Raw genomic sequence first — 27218 nt, forward strand, 5'->3', positions numbered from 1 at the left:
GGGAGGATTCAGATGAAAGTTATAGACTTTTATGCAAGAATATATTGTAACAAATGGCTGTGCTGAGTAGTTCTGCATTTGGATCCTAACAAATGCAAGCATTCTCTATGCAGAACTGCAATTTCCATTTCAATCAAAGAGGAATTAAATTGTGATCACATTTGTGTTGTTGTTGGTAGAGTCCAGATGGACGGAGGCAAACAAGCTGGAAAGCCAAAAACATGTGTGATCAGCAAATTAAGCACATGGATAAACCCAAATACAGACTGAGGAAGGCTGGAAACAAACTGACACTGATTTTATTTATCAGAGAATCAGACTAAATGTTTACAGAGGTAAGTCACTGTTTGCGTGTTTCCTTTATTTCGGTAAAAATCAGCCTAGTTCAGTAACTAATAACTGCAGAAAAAAGTAGAAAATTTCTCTTCTTCTCATGTCCTCAGCTGCTGAAGCTTTCCTGCTTGTACATGAGATCCTCAATTAGGCATTCCTTGAGCTGATTATTTACCTGCCAGTGTGATGTGACACAGCAGCAGATTGTTCAAGTACATTGCACCACTTCACCGGTGACCGTCCCAGCTGTTATACTCTAACACTCATGTTTGTTAATCCCTGCATCCTTTTCCTCCTTATCTGTGATGTTTGATAAATATCAGAAAACCTGCCTGAACAGATAATAATGACTACAGTGGAGATATTTTCCATTCAGGTCACTGTAAATAAAGCTCACTGGGTTTTTTACAACTGTATCAGATGGTGACAATTTCTATCATCTGAGATTTAACCTGACTGGGACTCAAAGTCCCAGTCAGGTTAACAGGTTAGGATAGGTGAATGGGCTACACAAAATATGTTCATTACATTTTTGTACAACATCATTCTTAGACAAAGAACTTTTAGTCTGCTCAGTTCTACCTATTTTGATCTCTGTTCAGAATTAGCTGTTTTAGGGTCTCTTGTCACTTTAAATCCAAATAGGTTGCTGCTGGCCAAGCCTCCCAACTCAATGTGAAAATGGCTGAAAACAGATGTGCAATTACACAACTGTACATCTTTGAAAAATAGAAGTGGAGCCTCCTGCACAACCAACAAGTGGTTTCTGAATGGTAAGTAAACAACTAAACACTCGTCTTTTCCAGCATAAAGCAGTTAAACCAACATGGTAGGTTGCTCGGTGGCGAGGCTGGGGTTGCCAGGTAAAGGCGCAGTGCACGTCTTGTGAATTAACAATCGGGAGGTTTTTGAAATGGCTCATTTTCTAGCCTAGCATGGATTTCAGATGTGATCTGCCTGCCATGTTGCCAATCTGGACTGATTCCCTGAACTTTAGGGATTGGATTGTGAGAAAGAAGCCTCCATCTTCCCCAAGGTGTGCTCTGATCATTGAATTACTGAGTGTAATCCAACTCACCCGTTAGCAACGTTTCTTCAGTCCATGATGTCATTGTCCCTGGTTTCTACCTTACAGAGGATTTCCCTCTATGCAGTCCTGCAGGTGAAACAATCCCCAGTAAAAGGAACTCTTCAATCCTCCATTGTTACTTCACTGAAGATTCAAGTTGAGATCCGAATCCATCAATGAAAACCATCATGTAACTCACCATTTTTCTGATTACACAGCATTTCCTGTTAACTCTGCCAGCCATTCATCAACCATGTGACCTAGCACAGTGCTATGCTAACCAGTATACCAGGCATTCTGAAGAAATTACACATCTCTGCAACTGTTCTGTGAAGGCAGGTGGAGAACATCTTCCAAATGATCCAGTTCAATTTATTTTCGCAAAATGAAAACTAATACCTTTCAATTCACCTTAGCTAACAAGTTGGACAAGGAAATCATCAGTAACAGAAGCAGTCAAGACATATTTTGAAGGAGCTGTAGACATCATTTGGAAATTGTTTTTATTTGTTGTGCACTCGACAAATCAGACATTCACTAAAGAGTAGCAAGTTGAAAATTAGAGTTGGAAAAATCCCCCCCAAAAAAGGTAAAGGACAGCAAACGTGGAAGAAGAACCTGCCTCTAACTCAAAACAAACCATCCCAGTGGTAAAACATGGTGGTGGCAGAGATGGTCCGCAAACCACCTCCAGCTTTAGTTGCAGCAAAAGCCAATTCTGATACTAACCCAGTGGGTCTATAAGTATGTACTACTTTATTGTTGGTCTGACAAACAAAATCCCAGCAAATGCCCCTAAAGTTTGATGGCAGCTGGACAAAATACAAAAAAACCTTATGATTACTTTTACAGGAGCCCAAAAAGGACAAATACTAAAGTAGACAGAAAGCGTAATTGTGGCAAGATGTTTGAACTTGAATTATATCTAAATGCAGCTTGATCATATCTTACAGAAAAGTCGGAGTGTTACCTCGTCCATCATTTAAAAAAACATATATTCTCAGAGGAATAAGATAAGCCTTTGTTGTGATGGTTTTTCAAATTGGACATGAAGTTCTAGAAAGGAGGAAGAAGGTAAAAACACCAGAGAACTCTGTTGGGGGAAAAAAACAAAGTGTAGGAATGGTAAAAAAAAAAAAAAAAAGACCCAAGATTCAAAATATACACTTTTATGAATTAAAGACATTCTTAATAATGTATTTATTGGACTGTGACCAACAGATTTGTACATTTTCTCCATGGCAGATTTATTTTTAACCTCAAACTAGTGCAGTAATCATCCCATCAGAGAATGCCTTCAGCACACAGAGCAAATGTATGCAAATGACAGCCCTCCTGAAGCTGCGCACGGGTCTGTTTTATAAATCTTTGTTGTTGTTGGACTTCTCATTTCCACACAGTTATCCATAATGGATGCAGACGTGCTTGAATTACTTATTTGCATGCCTCTGTTGCTCTAGCAGTAAAGAGTGCAATTTACCAAGCGGGTGACATTCAGGAGGCTCTGCAGCGGCTTCGGCTATTTATAATCCTCATGATAAGAACTCCCCATGTGAAGCAGCGAAGTGACGGCCGACTCCATCCATCAGCAGCATCCATGCTTCTTCTCCAATGGTTGGTTTTAGCTACATGCTACGTGCTCTGATTAGTTAGTTAACCTCCAGCACAGAGATGTTGGTACTGATTTTTTTCTTTTCATTAAGAAAGCTTGAATCCCACTTTATTTCCTCATCTTGTTTCACAACATTTAATCTGTGGACAATAATCTAAAACTGCTCAAATGGTTGGATGTTATCTCAGTTTATCTCTCTGAATTGTTTTACCATCTCAGGAGGATGTCCAGACCTTTCATTTCCACTGTGGGAGTGTTTGGACACAAAATGTGTTTGAAACAAACTGGTTTGTTTCCACGACTGGCGTTAATTTCCACTTCCTGTATTTATGTTTGATTTTTCCTCCAAATGTAAATACTGAAAAAGACTTATCTGACCAATTAGCAGTCGGAACGATGTTGTCTGGTTTGTAGTGTTTGGTCTTGGTTTTCTCTGGTTGAAAAGAAACCGAACCACCATAAGAAGCTAAAAAGTTAAACTCATCAACTGATTCAGAAATAGAAAGGAACAATAGATGTAGAAACGTCCTAAGAAGCACGGACTGACAGGGTAATGCCCTACTACAGTGCTAATTAGCAAGCTAAAGAAGGGTATTATACTTTTTATTCACTACCAAGACAGAAAAAAGTGGCTATTTGTAGAAACTAAAGGAGTGCCACTCATTCCTGTTGCTAGGGCAATGCTGATTTAAATTACAGTTGACAATGAAAAACCAGAATGTCTGTTAATCAGCTGTCTCTTACTTGTGCAGATAGTCCAAACTGATTAACTGGAAAATATTTTCATGCTATTCTTGCATTACAAATACAAAACTGAATAGCAAAAGGTATGGTATGACTGCAATATCTAAAAAAAAATGTGATTAATTAGATGAAATTCACTGAGGACTTTAAAATCCGAACTATTGTAGGAGTTTGATTCAGCTCCGATGGAAAAGCTCATAACTCTGTAGGAAAACCCTCATGTCTCGTTTCTCTGCAAATATTCTATCTGAATCTCTTTATCGCTGTTCAGCAAGAGCACCAGTGGGCAGCAGTTTGCTGCATTTGAGAGAAGAATACCGATCCCTGCTATCTGTCTTTCATGGGGTGTTTTAATTACAGCTGCTAATTGAGCTGTAAAGCCAACCACCATCTTGATTATCCATCTAAACGCTCACTGGGCAGCTTTGTGTCGACTGCAGCAGCTTTCACGTTGTGTGCTTGTGTAGGTATCATGAGTTGCAAATATAAAAAAAAACAAAGTGAGGCCTCAGTTGTTTCCAGCCAGACCTGCTGATTCAGTAAAAGCCAACACTGTGACTTGTTAGTAACTTTCAGATGAGGCATTTCTCCTCTGTGTGTCTGTTCAGTGTCGTAAAGATGATGGCCAGATGTTAAGAGGGGGCGATAGATAGAGATTAAAGGACATAAACCATCATTTTAACAACTATTTGTTTTCAGTTATTTTAAAAAGCAAACAAGGGAATTGAGAACCGAGCCACAAAGTAGTGATAAAGACTCAAATTTCAGTTAATAAACTGAAGATTTGGTTACAGTCAATCCTGGTATTCGGTATTCGCACAGTTTATGGACCACAGCTCCTAATAGAGACCCCCTCACAAATGCAAAATTTCCACGTATAATTTGTAGTTACATTCCACTGAAAAATCAGTGAATACTAAACAGTTTTCAGGGAGGAAATCTGAGAATAGTAGCATGGAGACCTAACAAACAGGCACACTGTCCAGGGATCTAAAGCGATCTGGGGGAAGTTCAGACTGAAATTCAACACAAATAGACGACTTGGAACAAAACTCCTTGGTTCAGAGTAGCATTTTTCAAAGTGGGAGCTGGGGCTGGCTTCAGAATGTTGGAGGGAAGATGAGGGGTAAAAAAAGCAAAAATTTAAAAATTTAGTTTAATGCAATGTTTAAATAATTTTTTAAACTATACATATTTTTTTAATAAAATCAAATCTGTTTTTCAATCATTATTACAAAATATAAGTTGAAATAACTTATTGAAATGTTATTTTGCATGCTCATCTTTCTGATTGTGAAATTTGCTGTCATGGCAAACACAAAATTGAGCATTTTGTAAAGCAAAATTAATTTTAATGTAAAATGTACATTTTCATCTGCTCAACAATAAACTAAGCATAATATTTAAATGAAACAAAGAGAAGTACAATTTAGTAGCAAACTGGATTTTCAATTACTGTAGATTCTTATAAGTTTGCCTTAATAAGAGAAAGGCAAACTTGGAGGTGATTTTATTTTTTCAGAAAAGAAATCTGATTAAAATGAAGACTGAATGGAAAACGTCCGCCAGACTGTTGATGTTCTTTCTAAGTCCCTGCAGTGTCATTTGAACGAAAACAAACTATCTTTGAAGTTTTTGTTGTTATACTTTTCAATTCATCCCGTCTAGATTCACGTAATGTGTTTCGTTTTGGAAACCAGTCTACATACATCAAGCAACGTTGTATTGAGGAATCAGATTGACGGCTGATAGGGAGTCAGGATTCACAGTGGATTGTCACCAATAACTGATTTAAATTAATTGAAGCACAATCAATCCCTTTAGATTTGTAATTATTGAGACAGGTCTGACTGCTTATCAACCTTCAGAACAAAGTTTAGGCAGTTTTGGTTGCTGTGTTTTTTATTTGTTTGGAAACTCCAAGTACATCTGTAAAGACTTGACTCTTTACAGATGTACACTAAATGTCCAGAAGTAGCCATGGGTCAGTAACAAACAGCCTCCATAAGCAGTGCTTTGGATTGAGAACCCATACACAGAATTTACAGATAAGAACAAACTTTTTCTTTTTGCTTCTTACTTTCTACAAACAGTTTCCTTCCACGTCTTTCCTGGAAGATTATTCCCTTCAACACAAACAAGGACGTCTGCCTCTAGTAAACACTCGAAACTTCTCTTCCGTCAGTCCAAGTATTTGATGCAGACAGAACAACTTTTCTAAACTCAACATAATCTCTCTAAACTACTACGCCTCAATCTTCCTGCTGTCAACAAGCAAATTGTGATGTTTTCTTCTTTTCCTTTTCTCCATTTCTTCGCTCTTAAATTTAATGTGAGTGTGAACTAAACTGAGTCTGGGTGGATAGTTCAGCTGTCAGTTTGAGGGGCTCACTTCACAAATACACTTTGGTATACAGTGACGCAGAGACTAGGATGCATTAATCAGCAGCCAGGTTCAAAGACTCCACAAGGTATATATATGAAAGAAATTTCCAAAATAAAATGGGATTTTAAGCTAGCAAATATTACAGTTAAATATTGCAGTAGTGGTATCAAACTCATTTTCATTTTGGGAGACATCAAGGTCATGAATGTTCCCAAGGGCCAGTGATGCCTGAATGTACTGATCAAACCCATTAACATAGTGTCAAATATTAATAAATTACTGTCTCTGCATTGATACCAATAATATTGAGCATCTTTTCACATTGATGAGTCCCTCCAAGATAATGCAAGTGTTTTGTGATGTTTTGCAATAAAAATCTAAGACTCTGTTTTGCTGATTTAAAAATACTTGCCAGGAATTGTGAGATATTTGCACAATGTGACATTTTGTTACTTCCCATCTCAATCACGGACTAGGCAGCAGTGGTGTAAAAGTAAGACATACTGGCTCTTGTAGGTAGGACTTAGCGTTTTGCAAAAATTTACAATAAACTCACAATTATACATGAGCATAAAAAATGTGAGGATCTGTCTGATTGTTGTTATTTGGCAATATGCCGATAAAAACTGCTTTGATTTATTTAGTAATGGATTGATTGTTTACTGGAGCACACAGTTTATAAAAAATTTCCAGTATAATCAGAGTCAAAGCTGGCATTTTACATTTAAGCATTTTACATTTGTATAGCAACAGTCTTCAGTCAGAGGACTCTTTAGATTTGTTGAGACACTGACAGCTACTACTCTTTGTAGATATTGGATGATACAAGCTATCATTCAAATATCCAGCATTTCATTTCCCTTTAGGATTATTAAGGTATTTATGAATTGAATTAAATAACATATATATTCTTTTCTGAATCAAAATCCATTATTTTAAATCCTTTTAAAAATAATTTTTGTGCAACATTCTATTCATCCTTAGAAATTGAATTTTGGGTCACAATCATCAATTAATAAATCAATGATATCACTCTGTGATAAATAATAGATCTCTATTGATCTTAAATTTCCACCCCTATGCAGACCTGGAAATTACAATAAGCAAATTGTGTTTTTCATAAATTTCAGTTTTAGCTAATGAGATATTAGACAGGGCTCCACAGGGCAGGAGCCCTCTGGTGGCCACATCAAGGAAAACACCAGTACAGTAAAAGAGATGAGAATGCTTTTAAAGCCCAGTGAAGAGCTCCGACATGTTCAGGGACACCTCTAAAAATGTCTTCCATCTCCTCTTTACAACCTTAAACATGCTGTAAACCAGCAGTCAGCCACTCGTACGCTGCAATCTGGCTTCAAGGGTCCTGATAAAGCAGCAGGTTGTGGCGTGTTGGGAATGAAACTCGGCTTTGATTGCAGAGAGTCTGACAGAAGTGTCCTTCAGCAGGATACTGACTCCAAGCTCCAGGAGAGAAGTCTTAAATGACAGCATTATCATGAAGAAAAATGTTATGCAACTGTCTTTGACTTTGAACAAGGAAGTGGCACTATGAAATGCAATGTACATTATGTAGATTCAGTGAGAAAAAGACTTGATGTGAATGGCGGTGTCAGCACTTTCTTCCCATCACATAAAGAAACTGTTTTCTCTGCATTGATATCCATCAAAACAATGACAGACTCCATCTTTTTAGGGGAAATTGCTACGTTAAATTGACTTTACATCTTTTTCTTAGATACTACGGGTTCACAGAAGGCAGGAATGAATGGTCGACTTGCAACAAAGATGCATCAGGATGTCATAACTCAGGAAGATTTGACATAAGGCACCAAACTACAGTGGTTTTCTAATTACCACCTACAAACTCAACTGACAACATTATAGAGACGGTGATAAATAAAGATGAACAGATCCTTTGTGAGCTTAGTTTTAACAAACAACTTGAAAGTTTGTATTTTAACCTTGTGGAAAGAGTTTCATACTTTAACTTCTGATGCTTTGTAACTTTTTAGAATCATAGGAAAGTGATGAAAGGCTCATTAAATTCAAGCTAATTGTTTACAAAGTCGTGGTAATTAAAAAAAATCTTCAAGCTTTACTGTGTGCCTGTTGTTGTCAAAGAAAACTGTTAAACAAAATGGCAATGACTTCTCATTAGCACAGGATAATTTACCTTCCTAACCAGAAAGACAAACTCAGCCTACAGTGAAGACCACAATTATTCACATTGCTGCCAGATTTAGACTTCAAAAATGAGACTGGCATTTTTATTTTAAAGGGAGGTTTTGTGTATTTTCCAGGCATACAATATAATTTTTTAGTGCAATGAAGTAACTAGGTTATCTTCAGTTGTTATGAAAATGCTGTATGTATCAAAAACAACTTAAAACATTTGACTTTGCATCAAAGCCATACGGTATTTAGCATTTTCTTCGACTCTGACTAATTATTTTGGACTTTTGAGTCAAATGACGCACTTCCCACTGTGGACCACGCCGGCCCTCATGTGAAGGTAGTGTGGACAACTCGGATAACATCATACAGTATTTCTAGTCAAATTAGCACTGCATGACCGCTCTAGTCTGGACTTCCCCTTGTGCCTGTTGTCAGTCTCACTCAGCAAGTGGCAATGAAGGAGCTTGTGTGTGCAAAAAGCAAAATAAAACAAAAACAGCTTTTAACTGGGCTACTGAAGGGACATCAAAACTCTATTGACCAACAGGATTAATGTTACGAAGTAGTCAACCCAATCTCTGATGTCTGATGTTTCTGAGAAAAATAAGAAATGCAAATAAATTATGAAATGGAGCTCAATCGCCCTGAGCTGGAAAACTCTGTTATTGGTGCCAGAAGCTGGTTGGCTTCATGTAACACAGATGTGAAAGACCTTTTTCTTTACTAAGGTTTCTTGAAGGACCAAATGAAGTACCAATTGGTATTACTTCAGGCTACAAACAAACTAGTTAACAGGAGCAAAGAACATCAAAGCAGTCTAAAACTGCATTAAAAACCAAACATGGCCTCAGTTGACCTTGATGTGTAAACAGAAGTGGACATTAATGAGGAGGAAATTTAAACAACAGGAATAGTTTTTTGATTTAAATATTGCGCATTTGGAATTGATTAACATGTTTTTGCATGATGGCATGCATGAGATGTTAATAATTCAACCCGTTTGATTGTTTTCGTACAATGTAAATTATTTTTCTGGGCATGATGCCATGTGTGAGTTTATGATAATTAATGTGCTCACATTGTAAACTGTTACTGACGTTGGTTCTATGACTTTAGGCCACTTTTTCTCCCATTTTGTTTACTGAATTCCTAATTCATTTTGAAATCCATATTTGCCCTTCGAAACATGTCCATACGCAATGTTGATGAGACGCTTGCTAATGTCAGATGTTATTAAAGAGGGTCTCTTTGTTTACATCCCGACCAGGCAGGACGCCTCGGCGGATATTATCAGCCTCACGACTCCCGGCGCTCTCACTCTCTCACCCACTCACTTCCTCTCCCTTCATGTCTTCGATTCGGTCTTGTTTACAAGCCAACAGAGCAGCAGAATCAGGGTGTAATTAAAAAAGTTTTCTGTCCGAAATTGATCTGGATTCTTTTCTTTTATGCAATAAAAGGAAAATTTTTAATTGAAAGAGATGATTAACTTTGAGTTGACAGGATATTTGAAAAGAAAAACCAGCTTATTGTTTTTATATTCATTATCTCGTGGACATCCAGATGCCCTCAGCATCACTGATTAGAAGTTTTTAATGAAAGGGACAAGACAGAATGTTGCTAAAAAAGTTTCTGTAATTGAAAAACCGTTTTGAAACTCACCTGGTGCTCTTGCAAAAAAAAAACAAAAAAAACAACACATATTCTTGCTTCTGATGTAGAAAAAAATGATTATTTGAAGGCTAAAAATAAAACCAGAAAAAGCTCAAATTATTTTTAAGATTAACAAAATACCTTCTGGGTTATATGAAAACTAGAGATGCACTGATTTACTTTTTCACTTCCGATACCGATATCGATATCTGAGGTTCAGTATCAGCTACATATTATTAATTTGTGATATTTTGTCTAAAGTAAAGTTTCATGGAAAAAAAAACCTGATCACTCTTAACCCTCTTAATAACTAGGGCCATATCTGACAAAAATGCAACTTCACAAGAATGACAAAAACAACCCAAATATGGCAAATCAGATGAAATGAGTGGGTTCTTCTGCCTGTGCACAAACAATCTTTCACTCTTTCTGCATCAAAAATGCAACATTTACACCAGATAAAGCTAAACGTAGTTTATCAGCATTCTCTGTCTTTTGTGGTATGTTTGGATTAAAGAAGAAAAAACAGACAAAAAACCTCCAAAACGACTTTGGCTATTCAAATGAACAGGATCACTGGACACATTCAAAGGAACTGAATAAAGCTGTGATGACTAGATGTGAATCTGGACTTAACATCACAATTTGTGGCTTCAGCTGTGGTATAGAGTATAGGGTTGCAACTAATGCTAATTTTATCTTAAATATGCAAGATGAAAATATATTTTGTATTGTGTTAGCTTAATTACTGCTCTTAATGTTTTTTTTTCTGCAAATAAACTCTTTTTGAGTGTGGTAGCAATTAATCTATAAAATTAATTGATGACTGCAAATATTTCAACTTTCTTTGTATATTTTTAAGAATCAGTTGATTTGCAAAATAATTGATTATATGTACAAATTCTTTAAGTGAAAAATAATGTAATTAACATTTTAAGAAGTTACTTCTCTTTGAAGACACTTCTGGTTGCTATGGCAGCAGCTCAGACTTACATGTCATTGAGAAAACATTTTGTTTTCAATGTTTGTTACAATTATTTTCCCAAAAAATAATACCTGAGATGATGGATGTTGAAATTGAAACTTTTTCCCGAAAGGTTCAGTATGTTTCCAAACAAACTACTTCACTCTGCTTGGGTCCTGTAACGGCCCTGTAAAGCATAACTTCAACACAGGTAATACAGTTGAAAATCACTGCATGTAATTTACAGTGCATCATTACCACCATGGTTTTCTCACCCCGTCGCAGCAGCATAGTGTATCACCAACAGTAGAACAAAACCCAGAGCTGTCCTTAATTATACAAAGCAAAAACATCCTCAGTTATTGCGGAACAGTAAGTCATATCTATAGCCTCACCTGTTCTGAATTGCTTTCTTTTATCTTAATTTCTGCTCCTACATATTGTACCACATTTCTATTCTATTGTTTCTGCAGCCTATTTCATTTAGAAGCTTGTATAATTTACAGCCCATATTACAGCAGAATGTTGAGCATTTGATGGCCCTGACTGTGTGAGATTTCTGCTTTTCAGCTCAAATCAGATGGTCTGAAACAGTTGTAATAATCTCTCCCAAGAGAGCCACACTGCACAACACTAGAGTCTGGATTCAGGATTAGTCTTCCAGGATAAAATCCAATGAAGGATTAAACTCCCCAAAATAAATCTCAGTCTATAAATTTCCAACATATTTTGACTCAGTCTGATATAAATTAAAATGTTGCCTAAATACTGGGAGAAATTTGACTCTAGTTTGTCACAATAACAAGTTCTACTGGATGATAAATTGTCCTAGAAGTTATTGCAATAAAAGTTTATATTGTTGTTTTGAGACCATTTTCAAGTAACATAATGGTAATGTCATTCTCATATTTCACTACCTTGTCAAAGATCAATAAACTTTAAATTCCTATAAACATTTAACACTGGAAGACATTTTTAATAAATAAACAAAACACAAACAATGAATACGATGAAGTATAAGTCTGCTTAAACAAAATTGACCAAAATCAACAAAAGGACTAGATCAGTCCAGACTGAAGACTTTGGTCATTCAGTTCATAAGAGAGACACAAGAAAAATGACTAACTATACATATGGAAGGTATTGAGTTTGTTTCAATGTATCATGTGATCAATTGATTTATTGCTTATGATGACAGGCCTGGGTTTTATGCAGATTTGTTCATCCATCAGTAAATGATAAAACATCCGATGACTGAGAAAACATTCAACAAACCTGAGTATTGCCTTGCACCAAAAAAATCCCACATTAACTCACTGCTGTGCTGCAGCAATGGCCGCTTTTAACCCATTATTGACTTAAAAATGCTAATAATGCTAAGGTCAGCTAAGGTGCTAACATTTCCATGTTGAGTGATACTAGCAAGTTAGCTTACATTAATTAACTCTGCTCAATGATAGCCTATACGTGATTAAACTTGACCACTATTGCTAACATGAATCTTAAGATGTTCTTTCAAAAAATACCTGTTTTTTTTGTCCTAGATGTACTTACTAGAATACTAGATGTGCATCTTTCAGTATCTAGCATTTTGATTTGATTCTAATTTTTAGAATCATGATTGGACTTACAAACAATTTTTAATTCAGAATCCAATTTTTCTATTCAAACGGTCTGGAGATTATGTGACTGACAGGAAGAAAATACCGTGCAAACAAATAAAACATTTATTCTATAAAGTTCCATTCTGTAAGGTTGGTTATTTTTAAGCAAAAATAGGTTTATGCATAAAGTCTATAACTTAAGTTACCAGTATTAGGTTAACTTAGTAGTCAATTCATCACGATTGATCTGATTAATTGTTTCAGCTTCAGAAATTACAATCTGCCGATGTCACATATCACTTTCTACTTGATGACTAAGGTTACATTCAATCAGAAAAAGGTTTACCTAAATAAAAACAGTTTCAAGTTTCAGTTTCAATTGTCTGTGAATGGGATTCTTTCCTAGTTAAGACAGCTATGAAAAGTATGCTATATTCCTGACAAATGATGGCCCTAAGCCTCATGCATTAGATTGTGTAATGGGGTTATTTCATAACAGGCTTCTGCAGTGCATACCTACTTATCCACAGAACAGTTTTTCCTTGTAGTCTTCTGTAAAATCACTGCATGCGAGTTTAATGGGCGGGAAACACTGAGCAGTTCTGATCACAGCCAGCTAGTACAAAGCCTGAAGCAGACAAAAAAAAATAAATTGTTGCCACCCCAGAGCCAAGAGGGGAGAACGTACCATCAGGACACAAAGCTTTGGCTCAGCACAAACAAAAATGACAGACCACTGTGGTAATGGAAAAGGAGAAAAAGCCTGAACATTGGCTGATTATGGTCTCCTCTGTGAGCCTCCTGCCAGCTTCAGCAGGGAGGAGATTGAGATGTGTGGCTTTCTGGAAAACCAAGTGGGACAGCTTGGGTGTTTTTAATTTCTTTCTTGTTGTTGACTGATAATAAGCCACAGAAATGTTCATTTATGGCAGGGGGTCCTGATGGGTGCAGCCTTAGTTTATGGAACAAGATGCAAGAGTTATGTAAAAAAGCAACAAGCTAATTATAGCAGCCAAGCAACAGAAAACTGGTCTGAAATGACTCTAGTTTTACTGCTTTATGGCGTTTATAGGCTCACAGTGAGAGGGAAGTAGTTCAGTTTTCTGTCATTTTCACACTTGTAACTGTTTTCCCATCTTTACAAGCCTCCTTTCTAAATTGTTTTCTCTTGTTGTCGTATATAAAACAAAATGAATCCATTATTTTGTACCTTGTCAAACTGTGTTTGCCTCCAGATGAGTGCTGGAGGCAAACACAGTAAACTGACAATAAACTCCAATTCAAATCACATACACAGTACAAGATTATTGAACCTGTGAAATCTGTTTTGGTTTTTTTTCCAAATTCCACTTTTCTGCTTTTATTTTTTTCCCAATTTTAACCCAAAGCATATTTAATTAGGTGTGAATAATAAAAAAAAGAAAAACAAAACAAAACAAAAAACAGCCACAAGTCAACATTTACTGTTATTCTGTTTCAAAATAAAATGTCAAGTTGGTTTTACAAGGTGCTAAAAAGTTTTTTTCCCCTCATCAGTGGCCAAAACACTACAGAAACTCCTACATATCCTTCCCTTCACATTCGGAGTTTTATTATTGATTTAATTTTGTCTATGAAATGTCATAGTTCTGTCAAGGTTTTCCTCAGTGATAAAACTTCTGAATACAGTAGAAACTAGCATCAGAGTAACAAAACAATAAATCTCACTTTAACATAAACTGAAGGTGTCTGCTGAATATCTGGTTAAAACGTATTTGCCCTTCATTCAGTGCACTTAATCGAATAAGTTTTACTCAAGTAAAAGTAGTGATACATTACAATGATATTAAGTAAAATGTAAAAATACATTGCAGTAATACTACTCCCAAAAGTAATTTTTTAACCTGGTTTCTTCCTAAAAATAAATTGTTAGGCTGAAAACTTTTTAAACAAAATTGAGTAATGAATGGTAAATGGACTGAACTTATATAACGCTTTTCCAGTCATTTTGACCACTCAAAGCACTTTACACTAGAGTCACATTCACCCAGTTGCACTCACAAACACATTTATACACCGATATGCAGATCGGTAGGCAATTTGGGGTCAAGTGCCTTGCCCAGAGGCACATCAACATGTGGCAGGAGGAAGCTGGAATCGAACCTACAACCTTCCAATTGCAAGACGACTACTCTACCAAAGAGCCACAGTCGACACTGTGTAATGAACTTAATGCAATGTTTGATAACTACTGGTATGTATGTATGATTGAATCGAATTGACTCTTTGTTTGTGAAGTGCTTTGGGTTGACATGAATTGCCGCAGTGCCTGCATATAAAGTGAAAACTGAGTTGTGAAGTAAACACACAGCCTGTAACAGACTTCCTGGTCCCAGACCAGCATCATTTTCCATACGCACATATCCGGGTTTGAGAGCATGACTCGAAATGGTTTGTTTTAAAATTCCTCCCTTGCTTTCAAAAATAGCACAAATGCAGATTGTGAATGATATATGTTGCATGCTTTCATGAGTTATGGACTTTTTGCAGGTAACAGTCTGATTCTGCGGCGCTGACCTGCTTTTAAAAAGCACTGTGTCACTTTGATGAGTCTTTTCAGCAGGAGTAAAAAAAAACAACACATGACAGAATAACAGGTTTTAGATCTTCTCTGCAGACCCAAAGTTAGAATTTTTTCCACCTCCATAAAAATCTGAAATATTTAGGCTCAAGTTTTCAGAGAAAAAGCCTCACAACTATTAATAAAACACTCACTGTAGTCATTGTTCAAGTAATGAGGTTTTACATTCCATAGACTGTCATCTTCTTTGGTAACTTTCTTCCAGAAAAAACTTCTTTTACTTTCCTCTCAGGCAGAAAGAAGCTGAGTCAATAACTCACTCCAAGCTTTTATGGGCTTCTCATTCCAATAATCCAAGAGAACAGTCATCTCTGAGAGAGTGGCTCTTTGTACGAAGAGCCTCACTCTTTTAATAATAGCACTGCTGCAAGGGAAAGCATATTACCATGAATGCATTTTCTTTATCTGTAACTCTGAAATGTCCTTTATTACAAATGAAATGGCAAAATTAGTGTTGTTAAATTAGTGTTGAAGAAACTAGCAGCAGTAGCTAGGAATAAAACAGAGATATGTACATGATTGATGGGACGCCACCTAAACTGCATCTTTTTAAAAATATTGTATAGATAAAAAGAAAGTCATTAGAAAGAGAAATTGAATATCTGATGCAGATACAATCACAGGTTGAATTGATTACCTTCTCACAGTTTGTATGTAACTTCAGGTTATTTGCTGCTCAACAGAGATTAGCTAATGAGCCAAAGTGATGCATCCCATTTCTCAAGGCCTCAAGTATCAAGTCGTACTAATTAGACTAGAAGGTAAAAATTCAGTTTGCATATTCTGATTTAAATCAGAGTCACAGCTTGAACAATCTTTCCTGGAATAAAAACTCTCCCCACCGTCTGGCTAAGAGCTTCAGGTGTCTTTTCCTCCTTTTTTATGCTCTGAGAAAAATAAAGCCATCTGGAAACTAATTCTACACATACGATTACTATAATTGTACCATGAAAATGTAAAAGTATTAAACACTGGGAGATGAAACAAAGAGACTCGCTGGCTTTGAGTGAAGATTAAACCCATTATCACTGATGAACGTTCATGTTTCAGGTTGGGTGTTGATGTTATCAGCAGACATGAGAATAAAAAATGGGTGCATAATTCTCCTACGTATTGATTTAGCCGTCTCAAGCATAGATTTTTATCTACAAAATTAAAGTGTCACTTTAAAGTTGAGGTGTGCATTAAAGTAAATCTAAATCCTGCAACGTGATGACAATATCTAGTCAGGGTGAAAATGGGGAATGTAAATGAGAAAATGACCACAAACCCCTCAAATCTGAGCTGCTGATGTTACACTATATTCTACCCTAAGCATAAAACCTACCCTGCAAAAATACAAAATCTTAGCACATCATTAGAACAATGCACAGGGATTCCTCAAACATGCATGAGACAATCAAAACACTCCAGGTATATTTTTCCGATGAATGAATAACAATACAACATGACATTGAAGCTCAAAAACCCAATTTTACATAATACTGCAGCTCTGACATTCATTTAGTGATGGTAGCATTCTGCAAGGCTTTGATTGTGATAAAGTATTTTTGAGGATTTTTCTAATTTTTGTGTAAAGTTGTAGTTTTCTACAGTTTTTCCTGCCTGCCTTTGACGTCCTGAGCATCACTGAGACGTACCTGCGCCACAAAATGAAATGATATTTTCTGCTGATGGCAAAATTACCAATACATTTTTATATAACATGTGCAAACTCTCACATTTTTAAAGTCATAGTGACACATTTCTGCATATTTCATCTGCTGTGGCGTGGCCGTAAAGTCTGAGGTGTTTATTCATTTTCTTTTCAAGAAAACTCCAGTGACTAACACAGCCAGTTTGAACAATGCCTTTTTTTATTTTGGCATTTTTGAAAACTACTCCATGAACGGCAGTTTCTGACTGAAGTGTAAAGAAAAGATGGAAAAACGAGTGGGCTGTCAAGAAAAGAAGGTACACAGTGTTCAGAGTGAAAGCACAGCGCTGAGGGGATTGTTTTTGGCACAGTGAAGGTAAATAACTTTAGAGTTTCATTTTGTGTGTGTTTTTGTACACCTTGTTGGATGTATATAGTTAACAAGCAGGTAAAACTTTTCTTGCATTAATTAGTTTACTTATCACTTACCATGATTGAATAACTGACTGATTAGTAGAACAAATCCTGGATGGGTGAAATTTAAACTCATGTTATTAGCAAGAAATTAAACCTAAACATATTTAAGTGGGAATGTTTTAGTAAATTACATATGTGCAAGAACAATACTCCTCAACACTGTGCAGATGTTTCTTCTGCTCTTTCCCATTAGGTTTTCAGTTGTTTTCTGTGTTTGATTCACTGGCAACCATCCAACACGTTCAGCGGAGCAGAAGAACCAAACGTAGCTCATACAAGCGCAAATTTACACACAGCACACTTAGAAGGAATGCAAAGACCTCAGCACCAACGTAGGAAAACAAAAACATCTGCAGCTTTGTGTTTGTGGCAAACATCTGAGCTCAGCCGGCGACACGAGAACATGGAAAAAAATCAAAACGAGCTTCTTCTCCACAGGCCAGCGTTGTATTCACTGCTGTACATGCTGAGTCAATGAATACCTTTTAACTTTTTGGGAGAACTTTTTGCCCTTTTTAGTATAAAAACATGTATCGTACATAAAAAAAAGGCTTCTAAAAGAGCAACGTTTCTGTTTAACGCCACATCATCGCATTTATGTTTACATTATTTACATTCACAGCCCTATAAAAGTCTGTTAATGTATTCAAAAAGTAAATACAGCAGATTCAGGTTGAGTTTTGTGGGAAAATCTATAATGTACAGCGACATAGGAAACAGAAGGAAAAGTTGGCACATCTGACTAAGAGAGGATACAAAACACTAAAGATGTTGAATAATTAAATTGTGATATGAAGGTGGTGGTAACTTTATTTGTAGGAGTAAAATTAAAAAACTGAACTTTATGCTTAAAGTTGCTCCATCTTCTAAAACTGTCCTAATATACTAGAAATATTCCTATGTCCTTGACTATAACTTGTCTTTGAAAAAAAAAAGATTATTTTGCTTTGCAACAGGGAATTTTAAAAAAGATGTAACATTTTGAGTCCAAATGTCTTGCATATTGGTTATTAAGAGTAGTGGACACCGCTAACTACACAATTAGCTGTGCTAGCCCTGCAGAACAAATTATAAACATTAATTCTGAAAAAGTGCTTTCAATACTTTATTTAAAACATTTAAATTCAAATTGTGCCTGCCCTTAAAGGACTACAATCCTCAAGTACTGATTTAATTTTGACATAATTTACATGTTCAATATGGCCCTTAGATATTGTATTTATGCTTATGTATTGTTCGCTGTTGTCAATATTATATTTTGTTCTGTTTGTATCTTGTTTGAAATCAGGTATGATGAAAAAAAGAGAAAGAACACAAGGAGAGGAAACAGAACGTCTTCACCCCCTTCAAAATAAGAGCATGAAAACGGCTAATTGCTTGAATTCTTAAGTGATTAACTAAAACATTAACACAGATGTCGATCTCAATTCGACTGAAAGTTTACAAAACGGCCAAGTAATTTAGCTCTCTGGAATTTATCCAGAAAAATGTATTTAAACATTTTCAAAGTTAGCAAATCGCTGCATGAAACATTAGCTCCACTGTCAGCACATTAGTGGATTAGCGGAAGTGTGCAGAGAAGAATGTCTGGTTTAGATAGCCTCTGTCTTTGGCTAGTTTTAGATCAGCGTTATAAACTTTACAGTGGGTTTTATCCACTCCATATATTTTAACATCGCTAAACGTTGGATTGATAACCAATATGGTGATATAAATAGCTACAGAGTGAGGATGTCACATGCAAGTCTCTTGTAATGGAAAATCATATCTTTTGTCACCAAATTATTTATAAATTTATAAAATATAACTCAATGTTTGGAGAAGGACATCTTGAAGATATAGCAAAAAAAAAAAAAATCCATTCCTGCTACAAATCTGAAGTATTCTTTTACTTGTGTTGACTCTTGGCACTCAACCATCTGGATTAGCTTCATACATGTGTTTAGTTTATGGTGATTCATAATTAGGTCTGTCAAAAAATATTTTGATGAAATTAATTCTAAAAAGATTTATGTAATTAAAGATACTAATTTGCATCAAAATCTATACAAAAAGAGCCATTTTCACCTCCTCTCCATGTTTCATCTCTAGTTGGGTCACAACTTTGCATAATACAGCTGCAGATACAACAACTCCACCTCTTCCCTTCCTCACAGAGAGAAACTTGAAGCACAGCAGCTGCTGGAAGGTTAAAACACATCATATGGTAAATAAATCAGGAAAAAAGTGGCAAGTTTTTCTAAAAATCCACATAAACATGTTATTGAATTAAACCCTTTTTTTTTTTATCTTAAAGTGTTTTTCATCTGGTTCAGGAACATTTTCCAAACAGTTGAACACACTGCAGACACACCATTTTCTTTTACCAACATCTACACTTCCTTTCTTCTAACTGCAAACATTGACAAAAGCCTAATCTTCAGTAAAGTGATTTTCATACACCGTTTATAAAACTGTAGTCTAAAATGACTACTTTTTAAATGATATGAACCTCCTCAGAAGTCCTTCATATCTCAACAAAGGTTTTATTTGAACATATGGAGCTTAAAAAACAACAGCAAAGATTATCAAATAAGTTTTTTATTTTTTACTGACCAAAGCTGTACTACGTGGCACATTTTTGACACATAATTGTCAAGCTTGTTTTTGCCTCATTGTATGCAAACCCTTCACCCGTTCATGGGCGGTTTGAGTCTTGTAATGTTAATTTAAATGCTGTGTTATGATTACAGGAAAATGGAGGTTTGCAAGTTGAAATGTACAACACAATTTATAAAACATCCTTTCTTTAGTTGGATTTTACATGTGTCCAAATTCTTACCCAAGTATTTAATTAGCTTGGATCATTTTTAAAGTTATTAAACAAGGTAGCAAAACTTCTGCAAAGTATATCTTTACATCACCTGTGAATAATTTAACAAATGCTGAAGACCATAGGTGGACTTTCAAACACATTCCTAATGACAAAAATATATTTTAATGTATTCTTAAGGTAAGTGTTAAAAATCAAACCAATACAGTTTAAACTCCACAGTATCACATGATTGCCAAGTCAAGCTTTAACACACACGTAAAAGCAATATTTTAAAAACAAAAATATAAATTGTGATACATGAAAGAAAATCCAACATGCAGTATCCCTTACAGCAGTCGGATGTGAGTGTCTACAGTCGGGGGCGGCTGAAGGTCTTTGCATTCGCACACAAGGAAAAGGTTTGTGAACTGGATAAAAACCAAACTAAAATCAGACCATGAAGCTCATTAATGTCAAAGAAAGTTTGTCTGATGTGCTTCTTCTTGCCACGAGTGCATTGACATAAGGCACAGGCACAGTTCCCCTCTTTCAAAAGAGTGGTTCAATTCATTTTTTTAAACTTACAGTGCAAGAAACCAGTAGGGTGATCACCACAAGGTTTCAGGCAGCTTATTTTATGTATGTATTTATTTATTTATTTATTTATTTATTTATTGTGTTTTAAAATTAATATTTGCCTCTCTCAGCAGCCTGGTTGGAAATATATTTTTGTTAAAAGGCAAAATGACAAAACAGCTGCAGAGGGTTGAAAACACACTACCGTACTTTAAATTAGATTTTTACTCAAATTAAATATATTTTTCAAGATTTACAACACCTCAGAGTGTGATTTCTCTGCAGCATTGTGAACAATAATCACTTATTTTAATACTTGATTGTTTAATCAATTGGCTGTGATTGATTTGTTGTTAACTGCTTGTGTGATAGAAGACAGTTTGGATTAATGAGGAGAAGAAGACAAATATTGAATACTTTATGCATAAAAACCTTAAACTTTTGTAATTTGATTGAACTTAAGTTAAATGCTCAGACTTTACAGATTTTGATGTGTAGGTAACATGGCCAAACTTATGTAGAAACTGAGAGTGAAAATCAGCCAAATAAAAGCACATACAAACACAGCAGATCAAATATTTTTCAATTGTTCTGTAAAACCAAATTGAAATAGCAAAGATATTTATCCTGTTGACATGGGTGATGACCCCAGTGGTTCTGGCACTGAGAAGGTCCAGGGGACAAAAAGGGAGCAGATCAGTGTCTTTTATAGTAGATCTTAGAGGAATTTCCTCTCCATTTCTGTCAGGAGAAAATACTCACTGGAATTCTACGATAAGTGTTTCCTATGTTTGCTTGCTATTAATAAATAGCCGTGTCATGTGAGTCATTTAGGGTCAAGCCATTACGATACAAACACCAACCTTATTTATACTTGTCTCTGTCCAGTAGAGAGCAAAAAGTGCCATTCTGTCCTTCTGTATTAAAAAGGTATTGAAACCTGTAACCTTTAGAGTTTTGTAGAAGTTAGGGAAAAATATATATTCGCACTGAAATTTGGCACCTTTCAGAAACCTTAAAGCAAACTCGTCCTTATTGACTTTTTAAACACATCAGTAGAACCTAAGGTTAAAGTGTTTTTGATTGAAAAATGACGCTTATTTGTTTGTCCGTTGGCTCCGGCAGTCTTTGTATTCCCCATGGATCAGTCCTAGAGGCAGACAGCGTTTGTACATTGGCCTGCTCTGCATGTTAACCCCCCCCCCCCCACCAAATATCTTATTTATAGTTGTACAAAATCCTAGAGTTGTAGTCCTAGAGGCAGACATTGTTGTTGATCTGGCAGGTGGATCCGGCGCCAGCAAGGGACAGAAAAAGTCTCCCGTTAGGACAAACGCAAACTTCATAGACAGTCTGCCTAGTCCCAGAGGACGAGGGGCTGGAGGAGGCTTTTCCTTCTGGCAGCCTCATCAGACGGATCCTCTGAGCATCCAGAGCAATCTGGGTGAATGGAGAGAAAACTGGTGAGACTGTAGATTGTAGATTGTTCGACATCAGAAAACGTGACTGACAAAATCTTGTTAGCATAGTTACAGTTACCATCAGAAGTTTACATGCACCTGTGCTATTTAAAATCCATCCACTGAATATGTCTGTTCATGTAATTAGTCAATAAAAACACGACATGCCGTCATCGTCCAACTATTTCCTGTCATCTTCTTCATCTTAGTTTGCGCCAGTGGCAAAACCCGGTTGTTATTTACATGACTTGTGTGATGCGAAAAAAAAGTGTTGCAAAATATACCAATTTCGATACGACCAAAAAACTCACCTCATCCTAGCGCCACAACGTTTAATCGAAAAACAAAAGGTTTTTCAAAATTGCCTTATTTCCATTAAGTGGATCTATTTTTGAAATGTCAAATTGTTCACTTACATGGTCAATGAAAACGCAGCTACTGACAATGTTGTTTACTCTCAGTTTACGACAAACACAGAACATTATAGAATATTATATACAAGTAATGTCATGCTCCACTGCAGAGTTATATCAAGGATACAAACTGATAACCTCTTTACAGACAATCATCTCTGGATTAAGGTACTACTGGTGAAGCTATATAGTGTCAAAGGAAACCTGTCAGGTAAATATTACAGGAAATGATGAAGCATGAGAACCAATAGAGGTGAAAGGTGAAATAATTTTTATTCCATTAAACACAAGACAAGCCATTTGAGATTAATGTTACCATAATGTTACCAGTAACTGACTCAGATTGGTGGATATTTGCTGGACTAGTAGGAAATCTGTGTGAGTGCCAAAGAGAAATCACAGGTTAAATTGTATTTTTGTGTTGAACACTTAGTGATGGCTACACAAGGTTTCAGTAATCATTCTTTAACTAGGATGAATTCAGATTTATAAAGAGTAACTTGCTTAACAAATCTAAGCTGACGTAATTACATGGGGCCTGATGAACAATCAGGTCCAACAAGCCTTCAAGGCATCAGAGATTGCATAATTGTCACAAATCTATCAACTGAACTCAAGGTGAAACTAATTTAGATCTGAAAAACATGAAGGAGGATTTTGTCCCCATAAAGATCCAAACATCATTATGTTCAAACATCTCAGCACAGGAAATGTAGAAAAGCTGAGTGGTGGTTCAAGACTGAACCCACCGTTCATCCTTTATGCTCTTCGTCACAAACACATTATTGTTAATTTGAATATCGCAAAATCTACTACATTTTAACAAACAAGTGGTTGTGTGTTAAACAACTGTGTTTAATACGCAAAATGGGAATGACATTTTGTGTATTAAACTGGGCCAAAACCAGTTGACAACAAGTTAAATTGGCCAAGTTAATATTTTTTAATAAGAAAAAATCAAGTTAATTAAAGGGATGGCAGCTGAAATGATGTTAGTTTGGAGAATCAGAAAGAAATGATCATGGGCAAGTCAAGCAGACATCTACTTCAAACATTAAGGACAGAGTTTATCTTTAAATCAAGAGCAAATTTTTACTACCCAAGACGAATTAATCCTCCAAACTTTGCTGTATTTTTGGAAAATAGTTTTCTAAGGTGACATTCTTAAAGTTAAGTAACACTCCCTTTAAATTCCCAGACAGTACTTTTATGTGGTCTGAAACTGCATTTTCCAGACTTATTTGATTTGACAGTCAAATTTCCCTCCAGATAAATATTACTACTGCAAAGACGAATTAATCAAAATGCCTGAAGATGAGAGAAAAACTGGTGGCATCATATCAAAAAGACTGGAGGCTGTAAACACTGGCAGAGGTGAATGATCGAAGTGAGTGATCACTTATCTAAATGTGATTTCTTGGTTTTCTATTTTTAATAATAAATGAGGGTATCTGAGACAACAGATTCATTTAATACAATTTGGAATAAGTCTGCATTGTAACAAAATGTGGAAAAAGTGAATCGCTGTGAAAACTTCCTGGATGCAAAGACAAAAATATATTTAATTCTCTATTATCTACTGAATCCTATTTTTGCATTTTCTGAATTGTGCTGGAGTTTACCTAACTCAGGCTTCGACCAGTAAGGAAAAAGATCAATAACCATGATTCACAAAAGTGTTTTTTAAAATTTTGTTTCAACAAATATTTGTTGGATAAAAATCCAAAACAGTAAATCTCAAAATCGCCTGCAGTTTACTGCTGGTTATTTCTCTAGAGCAACGACAGAAAAAGCACCCCAAGTTTTCTCTGCTCCCCTCCCTTTACAAACACATTTACTTGTAACTCATTTTATCTCTCTCATTGATTGGAACAAAATATCTTTCTCACTCTGTGCAGTAAAAACCCACTGCTGCATGAATCCAATCTCTCTTCCCTGTCCTCCTCCTCGGTCTCCTGGGGCTCGTGCCCAGCCTGTGTTTTACTGGCCACAGAGAGGAGGAGCTCTTCAGCCATAAAACGAAGAAGTAAAGGAGCTATTACCAGGAGCTCCAGGGAAGCATCGTCAACAAATGACCTGGAACCTCTTTTAAAGCTGATTCTCAGCTGACGTCCTCAGGCAGCTGCTGCTGAACAAATCCTCGCACCACAAGGGACAGATGGACCGGGACTCTTCGGGAATTTGTGGGTCCAGGAGGGTAAGAGTACATGTAGATAAGCTTGGTAAAGTATTAATCTAACCGGAATATTTTATTTTAATATTATTTTGAGTTTATAATCTACATCTTATTTATTATGCTGGAAAATTCACTTTGAAATACAAAACTTAAGAGAGAAATCTCTTAAATCTAAGATCAACATGGTGTCATCCATCCATCCATCCATCCATCCATCCATCCATCCATCCATCCATCCATCCATCCATCCATCCATCCATCCATCCATCCATCCATCCATCCATCCATCCATCCATCCATCCATCCATCCATCCATCCATCCATCCATCCATCCATCCATCCATCTCTGCTATAATAGGAATTTTTCTTCTATTTTTAAATAAATTAATTGTGGAAAAGGGAGAAATGTTAACAATAAAAATGACTATTAACCCTAAAAAAAAAAGACCCCCCCCAATATATTTGTAATTTTACACCACATCCTACAGACAAGTTGTTTGTTGTTTTTTATGTCAGTCTACACCTCTCTGTCTAAATCATCTCAATTAGACGGAAACTGTTTTTTATTATCAGTATTTAGATGATTATATTCTGATGCAGGATTCAGTCTCAGTCCAAATGCAGAGTCTCTGTAATTAAAACTTGCTGCAGTCTGTCTGGACAGTTTGCATTAATCTAATGAAGACACGGACACGTGCTCGGCGGCCCGTTAACGAGCGGTCGCGCTGCGTTTCCGATAATTTCAGTATCTGCTCATGTGGCCCGTCACCGGATAATAGCCAAAACCTTTCTGTAATTGTGGCGGCAGCTCCCGCGGACATGGAGGCTGCGGTGTAAGACAGAGGTTTGACAAATAGACATTTGCTGGACTAATGGAGTGTGAGAGCGCCGTTCTAATTATATGCTCTGTTCACAGGAAGTTCCACATTTAATCTTTGAGCACATGTCTGCAGGCGTGGCTTCTGCTTTTAATTGGACCAGACTGGATCCAGGGTCACCTTCATAACCTCCACTTCCCCCGTTGGTCTCATGTCAGATTTTCCTAAAAACAGCAAACTGTTTTGTGGAAAACTTTTAAATACTTTCTTTCTCCCCTAATCCTCCTGCGTTGATGTTCGCAGATCTGACAAGGGGCGACTGCTGAAATGTACGGAGGAAAATCCTTTTATCAGGAAAGATGAATGCCAGGCTGATGGGTGTAACGAATCGCTGGATGGTTGGAGGAACTCAGGTGCACAAAGGAAAACGATGGGAGAATTAGAAAGATGCTAAAAAAAAACAAGTTAAAGACAGAAAGTGGGAAAGATGAATGGAAAATAAAGTTATTAGCACATGAAAGGATCAGGAGGAAGAAAAAAGAGAAAGAAATCAACTTCTGCTTCTAGTTTTCCTACTTTTTTGCACTCCTGGTGGACGGCCAGTGAGCAGGAAAATTGCCAGCGGCCATCTTAATAATGTCAAGAACGTTGGCTCGAAGAGCTAAATATTGTTTGTGTTTTTTGCTAAAAATACGTTTGGACAGAAGGAATATTAAACTGAGCTGGAGCCAGAAGACAAAGACGGTTAATTTCTCCACTTGCTGCAACAGAGTGGGAGGTTTTTCCATCGACAGAGAGCCAAGCGGACCTCGCTGTGCGGGGAATAGAAAGCTATGCATAATCTTTCTGGATGGCAGGGTGGAAATGAAATGAAACTGCACGTTGAAAGATCATGTGATTGTACTGCAAAGATCAAAACATCAGAACAGCGTCAAATACAAAAAAATATAAAAAATCTGTTCAGTTCTATATTAAGCAGCGTTCACATACTGATGTCCAATCTGATTTTTTATGTCTGACGTCAGTATTTTATTTTGTATTTTGTTTTATGTTGAGCATTCTGTCTGTGTGTCAGGCTACTGCTGCCCAATAATTTCCCAATTCTGGGATCAGTAAGGTTCATCTTATCTCATGTTCAAAACTGAAAGACTCTCGAAGAGACACTAGTCCAGTTGTCTTCCAGGAAACATTTCAGATATCATATCCTGAAGGACTCAGAATGGAAACAAACGTTAGAGGAAGCAGAATAAGAAGATGTCCTGAGCTTCTCATTTCTATTCATCATTCTTGACGTTTTTTTATTCAGTTAGTGAGTTTAGCATCCAAGCAACCCTAAAGTCCATTTGGAAGCTGACCCACCTCTCCGTCTTTGGACTCCAGCCGCAGCTCGTTCCTGCAGATGGCCTGGATGTCTCCGGCCTCGGCCAGGATCTGGATTCCTTTCGGGGCCTCCATCAGTAAAGAGCGGGTTGGAGACTCCAACCTGCAACAACACCGCTCCGTTAGAACCTTTCGTCTCTGGATGGGTTCAACCTCATCTCTTCAAAATTCATGCATTTATCCAACAAAGCATAAATCAGAAGGCGAAGCATTCAACAGAGGTTACCATGGCAACAAACATAGGAAAGATGTATTTTCTATTGATATTGATCACATTTTGATTGGTGCAGATATTGTTATTGATTGTTTAGCAAATATCTAATGTATA

The 27218-nt window shown here is 36.5% G+C and overlaps 1 protein-coding gene across 2 annotated transcripts in view; it reads right to left on the minus strand.

Moving 5' to 3' along the window:
• Positions 1 to 16993: 16993 nt before the first annotated feature.
• sgcd (sarcoglycan, delta (dystrophin-associated glycoprotein)) overlaps positions 16994 to 27218 on the minus strand; it is a 259342-nt gene continuing 249117 nt past the window's right edge. For both annotated transcript variants that reach the window (XM_032576208.1, XM_032576207.1), the window contains 2 exons: positions 26870 to 26993; positions 16994 to 22083 (listed from right to left, as the gene is read on the minus strand). In XM_032576208.1, coding sequence (XP_032432099.1) covers positions 21898 to 22083; positions 26870 to 26993 — 310 coding nt within the window. In that variant the 3' untranslated portion in view covers positions 16994 to 21897. The remainder of the gene's footprint in view (positions 22084 to 26869; positions 26994 to 27218) is intronic.

Source organism: Xiphophorus hellerii, chromosome 11, assembly GCF_003331165.1.
Source record: "Xiphophorus hellerii strain 12219 chromosome 11, Xiphophorus_hellerii-4.1, whole genome shotgun sequence".
Taxonomy (NCBI): Eukaryota; Metazoa; Chordata; class Actinopteri; order Cyprinodontiformes; family Poeciliidae; genus Xiphophorus; species Xiphophorus hellerii.